The 10,000-nt window shown below is 35.3% G+C and overlaps 2 protein-coding genes across 7 annotated transcripts in view; one reads left to right on the top strand and one right to left on the bottom strand.

The window, feature by feature from the left end:
* Pka-C3 (Protein kinase, cAMP-dependent, catalytic subunit 3) overlaps nt 1–7,853 on the top strand; it is a 65,931-nt gene extending 58,078 nt beyond the window's left edge. Inside the window, exon 8 of the mRNA XM_043021050.2 lies at nt 74–7,853. Within this exon, the coding sequence (XP_042876984.1) occupies nt 74–199 (126 nt within the window). The 3' untranslated portion in view covers nt 200–7,853. The remainder of the gene's footprint in view (nt 1–73) is intronic.
* mTerf5 (mitochondrial transcription termination factor 5) overlaps nt 1,337–10,000 on the bottom strand; it is a 21,354-nt gene continuing 12,690 nt past the window's right edge. For all 6 annotated transcript variants that reach the window (XM_086542004.1, XM_086542003.1, XM_086542002.1 and 3 more), the window contains exons 8-9: nt 9,501–9,686; nt 1,337–9,288 (exon numbers count right to left, since the gene is read on the bottom strand). In XM_086542004.1, the coding sequence (XP_086398130.1) occupies nt 8,689–9,288; nt 9,501–9,686 (786 nt within the window). In that variant the 3' untranslated portion in view covers nt 1,337–8,688. The remainder of the gene's footprint in view (nt 9,289–9,500; nt 9,687–10,000) is intronic.

Genomic DNA, 10,000 nt, shown 5'->3' with positions numbered 1-10,000 from the left:
TGTGTTATCACATCAACAGCAGAAAATATGCATATCACATACCCTAACCCCTCCCGCTTCTCTGCCCCCCCAGCCCCCCATCGTGCCGAAGGTGAGCTACGAGGGCGACACGCGCAACTTCGACGATTACCCCGAGAACAACTGGCGGTCGACGCAGGGCGTGTCCGACATCGAGCTGGCGATATTCAGTGACTTCTGAGTGTTCTTGAGTGTGTGGTCTGTGATCAAGGGAGACTCATGTAATTATAATCTGAACTACGAATGTTGTTAAACGGGTCATGTACAACGAATATTTATTGGTGATTCAAGAGTACTTTTACTTTGTATATGTATGCATTATGGAAGATTTTAGATTTTTGAGAAAAGAAACCTGAAGAGAAATTTATATGTTTAAGAATACGGTAACTTTACGAGAAAATTCACAACAGAGAATAGTTTTGTATTTTGTGACACAGAACGAGGTTGTCTTGTGGATATATATTTTTTTTTTTGTCTGCTTTTATCACATTAGTAGATTTTGATGTCATGCCACATCAGCGCGAACTGAGGAAACCTCACAAGGCCTGAAGCAAACCAGGATAGCATTTGGTGAATCATGTTTGTTAGACTTTATATCTGCTGTTTTTGCCTCTATCACTTCTTTTCCATCTTGATATATTTATTCTTTTTTTTTTCATATGCCAGTAAAATATGTTTTTATAGTATATAAGCAGATTTTAAACTTCCTTCTTTATCATTTACTACTTCTATCCCGAACATCTGGAAGTGATATTACTGTTAACATGATCATAGATTTTTTCCCCTTCTTCTCATATAAGTACATTTGTCTCATTTGATAGATACAGATGTATCACATTCACAAACTCACTGCTGTTAGGATTCACCACAGAAACGAATGGTTAGCTCTTCCACACAGCTTGTCCAAAGTGGATTTCCAGGAGTTGAGTGTTAAAAGGCAAGCATAGGCAACCATTAGGATATTCTCCCTAATGGTCTTACTTCCCCGGCATCTAGTTGGCTTACACAAAGGTTATGGAATTGTAACTCGTATGATATTTTTTGCTACTGATGTACCTCTGACACAACCTTGATGAAACTGATTTTTGTGCTTGTACTTCTGCCTTGCATGACTACCTATGTCAGGCCTTTGTTGATACAATGAAAGATTGAATTTTGTTTTGTTTTTTTAGTGCAATATTTACTTCTTTTTTCTTTTTCTTTTTTTTAAGTCACGAATTTCGAGAAGGAAAACGTTAATTTTGTAGTGCAGCGAGCTTTTATTACTAGTTGTAGTAGTAAATATTTGTCTGTCTATTCAGTTAATAGTAAAAAAAAATTTTTTCCATCCATATGTTTTAATAAGTTCAAGTTTACAAGCATCCCTACCACAGATCATCAGCAATTGACACCTACACTTTTTTAATACTTTGCACACAACCAGTAAGAAGCTGTTTTTGTTTTTTTTACTATTCAATAATAGATCAACTCAGGCTTAAGGAAGATTAATGTGAACTTGAATTTGCACAGCTGAATATGTTTTTGTTTTTTCCAAGTATGTACAATGATAAGATGTCAGAGTGCTTCCAGATATTAAATTTGTGATGCAGAAGAAAGTACAATAATAGAGAACTCTTTGTGCCTCATATACCTTGGAATGTAACTAGTCTCTGCTAATTACAGTGTGATTACAATGCAAGATTTGACTCTATTAATGTCCAGTTTCCTTTGTCCACATATAACTAAGATCTAAAAATTTCAATCTTTCCCTCAAAAGAGAAAACAATACTCCACAGCCTTATGTGTTGTGTGTGTGCACATAGTCTCGCCATGTTGTACACACACACTAAAAGAGTATGCATATAACTCTCAGGGTGACACTTGATGTATACATGATTATAGCATGTCATACCTGATGTATAGATTTGGTCACACCCTTAATAGGTCCTGATTGCAAATCTTACCTAGAACATGTAAACATCTTTTTCATAGTGTGCACATGTAAAGTATAAGATACATATGCATGCAGTGCTTGTACCACACGCATTGCCACAGTGTCCCAACACACGTGCCGTCGCTCTGGCTCCAGAATATGGTCATTAGAGATCATTCAGAGAGATTATCCATTTTATCCAGATTGCCCAACTGACCTCAAGAGTGGATCACTAAATATAGATTATGCAGACATCCACTGTCATGCATTCAAAGTTGTATATTATCTCATAATCTCATTCATCATGAATAATGTTTCCTTTTTCCATTTGTGCAATGGACTGTTGACTCAGGGAGAGGCATGGAAGGGATGTCACAGTACATCGAGATGCGTCAGCAGTTTATTTTTTATTCTACATTTCTGTCTTCAACATTTTCAGTATCAAAATCTTTCATGGGTAGATTGATCAACTGCCACTGGGTATTATGGATAGCATGACACAAGATGGCTTCCAATACTACAGTTAACTTCATATTCATGATGTCCATTCTTATTCCTCTCTAGTAATTTATTTGCCTATATAATTTCAAAGAAATAGGCATGCAGTTTTTTTTTGGTAAAGGCAAGTATGCCATTGCTTTTGCAGTTTTCCTAGTTATTTTGTCACTTCTCCATAAATTAAAGCTCTTGATATAGTTTGTTAAAAGATGGTGAGTGATATTCTCAAGCAGAAAGACATTTTATCACAGCAAAATTGTATTCTGTAAATATACTGCATTTAACATTTGCTTCCCTCTTTGTTAATCCTTCCGCAAGCATTTATAGATATTGGCATCCATGTCACATGTTTCAAAGCAAGAAAAGACCAAAGCAAAGGTGCACTTAGTGGGGAAGGTGCTTTTATCTATTGGATTTTTCCCTTTGAAAGGAATATCCACCAAAATACATTGGAAAATTATAAAAAATGCTTTGTGATGATATGACATCCAGTGATACAAATAATGGATATAACACCAGAAGTTATCAGCTGCTTTACTAATAGACTAACTGGCTTACATAACAGTTCCTCAAACCAGCATTTTTTTGGGTCTACCATTGGCTTAGGTGTTACGGCTATTGGTCCTCTGAAGTTCAGTCTTTTAATCTTGTGCTATTACTAAGTTGTGTTCTCACTGAATGTATGCTGGTGAAACATAACTGATTTATTATTATTATTATTATTTCTTACCGAAAAGTGAATTTGGAATGAAGTATGTACTAGTTGATGAGATGATTTTAAATAGCATTGTTAATGAGGAATGTCAAAATGTGGCAACAGTTTTTTGTGAAGGATATTGAAGATGGAGAATATATTTTATCTGAAGGCACTTACTTACAATGGTATATAATTGCTTTGTAACAACCATCAAGTTCTTGGCATTTTTATGAATCTTTTGCTTATAGCATTGCTATATAAAAATACTCCATACATCTTCTTTGGCCTTTGATAGATACTACCAGCTTATATTTTTAACCCTTCCAAGATGGACCACATATGATGTTCAGCTTTAGCTAGGCATCATAAGATGTGAGTGTTTTCTATTGTTTTCTAGACTTATGATTGGAAATGTGAGTCTATATATGATACATTAGTAAATTGATACTAATTAGGGCTTTAGTATGATGCCCTAGTTACACAACTGCAGGAATAAATGACTTAATTTCAACAAAAGGAACAATACAGTATAAAGCTATCAGATCCTGCGGAAAATGCCCGTCGTGGAAGGGTTGAACCAAATTTTTCATCCTTATTCCCACTTTTGGTGCTGCCATATTTGCACATCCTCTCAAAATATTCAGTTGACAGAATTACCTGTACTTGTTTTTGCCACAGTGAGATTTTCTAGTCTTGAGTTTCCACCCTCTCACAGCCCGGACGCTTGTTTGATTTAAAATATACCTGGTTGTATTACAGCTCACAGAAGATTTATTCCAGTCAGGTATGTCAAGCATTTACATGTGCTTTATTTTTGTTCTTTTTTGTTGTGGAAACTTTGGAAAAGGGAAACAGGAAAGAGAATTTATTTTGGTTCACAGCATTTAAAGCGAAATTACTGGCTCATCTTTGTTGGTAGATATCAGTGAAAATAGCAAAAAGGAGCAGTTTTCAAATACAATTGTAACAAGAAGAAAATGTCCACCTAGTTTTCTAATTATCTATGTATTTTATTGCAGTAAATGCTTAATATTTAATGTTGCTTGGGCATCATCAAGCTCATTTTTTTTTTTTTTTTCTTGCAAGGGATATACATGATACAGTAGTAATATAACATTCATCAAACACAGTAGTAATGCTAGGAATTGCCTTAGGATGCTCAAAAACTGGTATTTTCAGTAGTGTTAATCCTTATATCGTTTTTATTGATTCAACCTAAATATAGTTCTTTCTCCTATCTTATTTACATATATCACAGTAGATACTGATATACTTAGTGTAAATAGACACACATAAAATAGCTTACGGTTCAGTCTGCCTTTTGTACCAAATATATCAATAACATAATTCAGTGTAAATTATTGCCCCTGAGACATTTGTAATCTCTCTTCTTTTATAAGACTAATTGAAGTATTTGAAAGTAAGTGACTCTGGACTTTGTCATAGTTTCCACATTTCATACAAGGACCTGGAAGCAGACACATTCACCATTCTCCCCCAGTGTGCCACCGTCATCAGTGAGTCAGTCCATGGGATGCAGGTACCACCACGCTCCCACATTCCTCATCCCGACCTCCGCTTCTGGATAATAAAGACATTGGAAAATTGCTGAAAGAAGTGATAAGGGATGTTACATTTCCTGTCTCTTTCTGTTTTGCTCTTGATGAAAGTCGCCATTTGGGTTGTTCCCATTTGTTCTCTTCTGTATTAAGGCTGCTCAATAAGCTACTGCCTAAGGAGTCAACTCTTTTTTGGGGTTAATGAACTAGATATGAACACCTCTGTTATAGATCAATTGCAAGAAGGATGAAGAATTAATTAAAGTTTAATTTGAATCCACTGAAGATCTTTACAAGCAAGCAGCCTGTAGAGTAACATCATTCCTCCCATTTAGTGGACAAAATATAAATGCTTGAGTGACTTATGGGATTATTAGACTGATGTTATTATTATTAGATATATTCTTATGTAAGAGTAGAGGTGAAAAAATTGTAAACATTTGACCTTGTGTGAAGCAGCGATGCATGACAAGTAGTATAATCCAGACTGAGTCCAAAGATGCAAATCCATCTTTTGCATGGACAGAGCAATCATTTGCCATTTGTTCTATGAAGAGAAACCCTCATGATATTGTTTCCTATTATAATAATTCATCAAGTGTTATAACTTCAGTGTGTTGGTTAGACTTGACCACTTCCAACTGTTCGAACATATTAAGACCGTCAATCCGCACTTCCTATAACTGTGATATCTTGTCATGGACCCTAGGGCTCAGACAAACTACTGGAAAAAGCAATGATATAAAAGGTACTTCTCATATTCTCATTAACATAAAGGGCAAAACAGTGGAGGATATAGACTTTTCATGCACTGTATTGTGCGACTACAGATTTCTTTATGTAAATCTTCACTTCTCATGATGCATTTTACTAACTGAGATATACATTATTTATTGTTGTGCCTCAAAGCATAACCAGATGTCATACTCATAATTATTCTTATTTTCTATCATAGGTTCATCAGTAGATTTGTTTTTAGACCGATCTTAGAACACTGATAATAGATTGGCATATTAAAAATTGCCTGCTTCGTAACATATAACTAATACTTATGCAAAAAAACACCTATTTAGTATTGTTTCACTTTCACTGTCTATGTGTTAATACTTCCTCTAGCATGCTGTCCCTCGGATGGAGTCATTATTTGCAACCATCCCAGGGAAAGACTATTTCAAAACTTTCCCCAAGATTCGATGAGAATATCTTCGAGTCGTTATTTGCAACCATCACAAGGAAAGACTATTTTAAAACTTTCCCCAAGATTCAGTGAGAATATCTTTTTACATTTTGGCAAGTCACATAAGGCTTGCAATGTTATTCAAACAATTTATTGATCATCAAGATAATAATGGAAATTTGCACTAACTTTCCTGTACTTCGTTATGTGAACCTGCTATAAGAAGAGGCTAAGGTTCCAGTATATTCAAGTCATAATTGCACAGTTCAGAAACTTATACTTTATACTATATTGCTGTGAAAGAATATCTCTGAAGGGTTTTAATGCCTTATTTTAGATATTTTTTTAGTAGCAGAAATTTGGAAATGAGGAAACAGTTTCTCATTATTAATGGATAGAACATTTAGAAATACATCTATAGATATAAATAAAGTGTAACTGGTATTGATTAGGTGACTCCTATTCTAATCATTTCAATTTTATGTTGTAGAATATTCATACACCTTCTTTTATGCCCTATCTGAAGAAGTATAAAATGGTTTCATTATATATATTACTTAATATAGAGAGCATATCATGCTATATTCACAGATTGTTCATAAGTGTTCAGAGCTCAATTTTCATATTTTCTTATAAGATTGTTTTTCATGATACCACTCAAATGGCTGTACATCAAAATATAATGTTCTGTGAGGTTGACTAATGCTGCCATAAAATCTGTGTCAATTATAAGTTGTCCCTCTGAAGAGCAAAGCTTATTTGATTTTTAAAATTAAATTGTTTGAAGGTTATATCTTATGCAGATATTCTCATACATTGGCTGTATACTCTGCTTGCAAGTGTAGTTTAATTTACTTTGTATCTTCTCTTACAGCAAATAGTTTTCTGAGTATTGCATGGTCTTCTGATTCCTTTCTGTCATGGGTGCATATCTCTGATATCAAAATAATACAACTAGATATATATAAATTGATACATTAGGATTACTGTTAACAGTTAAGTGTAGTTTTATTACAACAATACTACAATCAAAATTTATGTTTACGACCACATAATTTAAACTGATAGATAACGGCTAGTCAATGAATGCAGTCATTGCTTCCTTTCCTTGATAAAGCAGTAACTTGAGGATCTAAAAAGGTGAATAATACAAAATTGTCTCTCATTCTTTTAACAGTGATAAGCTAATGAGAATCCAAAACTTGTACTCCAAAAGGTGACAATAAATGCCCACTGAAGCAGAGAACAGGATTTTGAACTCAAAACTTGTGCATCTGCAACACAATAGCCATGACCTCTTCAATCTTTATTTAACTGGCTTAGACTTTGTAATGCTAAATAAGGGAGAGAAAATGCTCCATTCTCCAATCTTGTAACTTTTGTGATACCTATTCACAATTTATAAAGGAGACTTTTCAAAATGAGCCTTTGATTAAGAGTGGAACCTTGTATGTAAAAAATATCCATTCTTTTAAATATATTTGGCCTTAAATAGTTTGTCATTTCAACTTTGTGTAGAACATATTTGTAATATACATCTTTTTTTTCCTAGAATTATCACAGCAGTTGTATCACCTAAATATAGCGTTTGTTCATGAGACTTGTCCAACAATAGAAATGACAATAACAAGTGTGAATGATAGCTAACTGCAAAACCACTATGTAAAGACCAACTCCATTAACCAACTCGTGTGACTGTCTGTATTTCAAACAATTATAGCTCTGTGACTAAATTTAGATATGGTGATGATGATGATGATGATCCATCAAAGCTTGCATTAAAATATTTCTGTCATTGCTGTGCATTGGAAAAACTGTTATGTTTTGTTTAATATAGTGTATATAAAAGTTAAGTTTTAGATATGCTACTTTACACATTTTTTGTAATTAAAAATTGCTAGTTTGTGTTTTGTAAATATGAAATAGTGGCAGGATATATTAGTTTTGTATTTGCTTACAACATAATGCTACCAATAAATGATATAAATTGTTTTTCTTTTATCTACAACAATCCTATTTCAGTGTGATGAGACAGTTTTCCATATTTAAAGAATCCAACTAAGGCATCAGCAAGAACACCTTCCCATCCTTGTATTGATGGCATAATGCTTTTGTTTCCACTAATTTATCTTCCAAATGTATCCCTTAACCTGTACGGACCACAATGCCTCCGCCTGGCACTGTTGCCCAGCCCTAAAATGCATCAAACTCCCAGCTTTTACCAAGGCTAACTTCGATCTTTGATGCCTGTGGTGCTCGAATTTAAACACCGTAAAATTTGCTTTGTACTGGTTGGTCACAGAGTTATTGAACAGTGCATTTTGAAAACACACACACACACACACACACACACACACACACACACACACACACACACACACACACACACACACACACACACACACACACACACACACACACACACACACACACACACACACACACACACACACACACACACACACACACACACACACACACACACACACACACACACACACACACAAAATGTCTATGAGTGCATAATATCCCTTTGTTACTTGATGTACACTTTTTAGAAGAGATTATAAAAAATGATGACATTTTCAGCCAATACCTCAAAGAGATAGTTTATTTCATTTACTCAGTACTTTGAGCATTCTCATGAACCATCCTCAAAGAATATCTATATTACCTAGACAGAAGTGTGTTTGTAATATGATTTTTTCAATGCATTTGGTAAGCTTGCTCATCTAGTTCAACCTGCTTCAAGCTCATAAGAGAGATCTTCAAGGGTAGGAATGAACAGTCTATGAAAATATAATACTTTAATTCTATAAATTCTATGTTACATTCTATAGGATGAATCTTTCACCATGAAATAGAGGAGCAGTTGCAAGGCATTTGGGTTGTCTTTGAGCTCTGAGTAGGGCTGCGCTTCAGGTCTCTTTGCCAGGTGAGACAGCTGGTCACTCACTAACTCCGGGGGGTAAAGAACCACATCCAGGGCAGCCAACACCTGCTCCTTTGTGAAGCCTTCTCCCAACAGGTGGTGGAGGTTATTCTTAACATTTACAAGGGTTGTCTGAGGCCCACCAAACTGCATTTTCAATATATCTCGAATCTTGCTTGATTTTACTTGGAAACTTCTTGCTAAGAAGGTAACAATGTCCCTTCTGTTTTGCTTCAATTCCCCCAGAGTGAGGTAACGGTGGAACTGGTCCGTGTCTCCAGATAAGATATTCAGACTCGGCATGGATTTGACATCCTTCAGCTGGTGCAAGAGGTCCAAACGGGATTTAATCTTTGTATTGTAATATATAAGACGTAGAATGCGTGGATGAGAGTGCAGTGCCTCAAATTCAGGCACCTTCTGGAGAGCAGCTATGCGTTCTTGTATGGTTTCTGGATTAAGGGTGCACACTTGTGGCAAGGTCAGAACAGCACCCTAGAGATAACAAAAGAAAAATTTACTTTTGAACCAACCGTCCTTTCATGATGAATCAAAAACCATTAATTTATTTTTACAAGCAACTGAGTATAAGTAATAATAATAATGACAGGCAGTAATGAATGAATATTTCAAAATTCTACAATAATCTAGACCTTCATAGAACTGTTACAAAAAATACCAGAATGGAACAAAACATCCAAACTCACTGGTTCTACTCCAAGATTTGTAAGGATCCTGTTGATAGTCAAGAGCTTGTGATAAGGGACATTCAGCAACCGAGGAGCCAACGCAACCGCCTCCTTGGTGCTAGCTCCAGCAAGATGCGTCACCTGCTCCCCTATCAGTCTTAGGTTGTGTGGACTCCCTGACAACAGGTAGCCATGCCGTAATACCTGCCAATATCCCACGGGCTTAGTGCTGTGCTACTTATATACACATACACATATGTATACAAACAGACATTCCTGTAAACTGCACTGTGCATGTTTTGATGACAGCAAGAGAAAGACTAAATGCAAATGATATTAATGCCAAATACTGCAAATATTAGCATCTTTAAAAAGTACAAACATGAAAAAAGACAAACAATGTAAGCATTTATGGATGATAAATGGAAGGCACACTCAAGAGGCACACAGCAGTTTATGCTTTACTTCAAATTTAATCAAATTAACCCATTCCCGCCGGGCCGTTTTTAGCGTTTTTT

The sequence above is a fragment of the Penaeus japonicus genome, unplaced genomic scaffold (assembly GCF_977035675.1).
Source record: "Penaeus japonicus unplaced genomic scaffold, GWHDUDI00000001_assembly GWHDUDI00000011, whole genome shotgun sequence".
Lineage (NCBI taxonomy): Eukaryota > Metazoa > Arthropoda > Malacostraca > Decapoda > Penaeidae > Penaeus > Penaeus japonicus.
The sequence above is the reverse complement of the archived record's forward strand: the minus strand, read 5'-3'. Positions and strand labels throughout refer to the sequence as shown.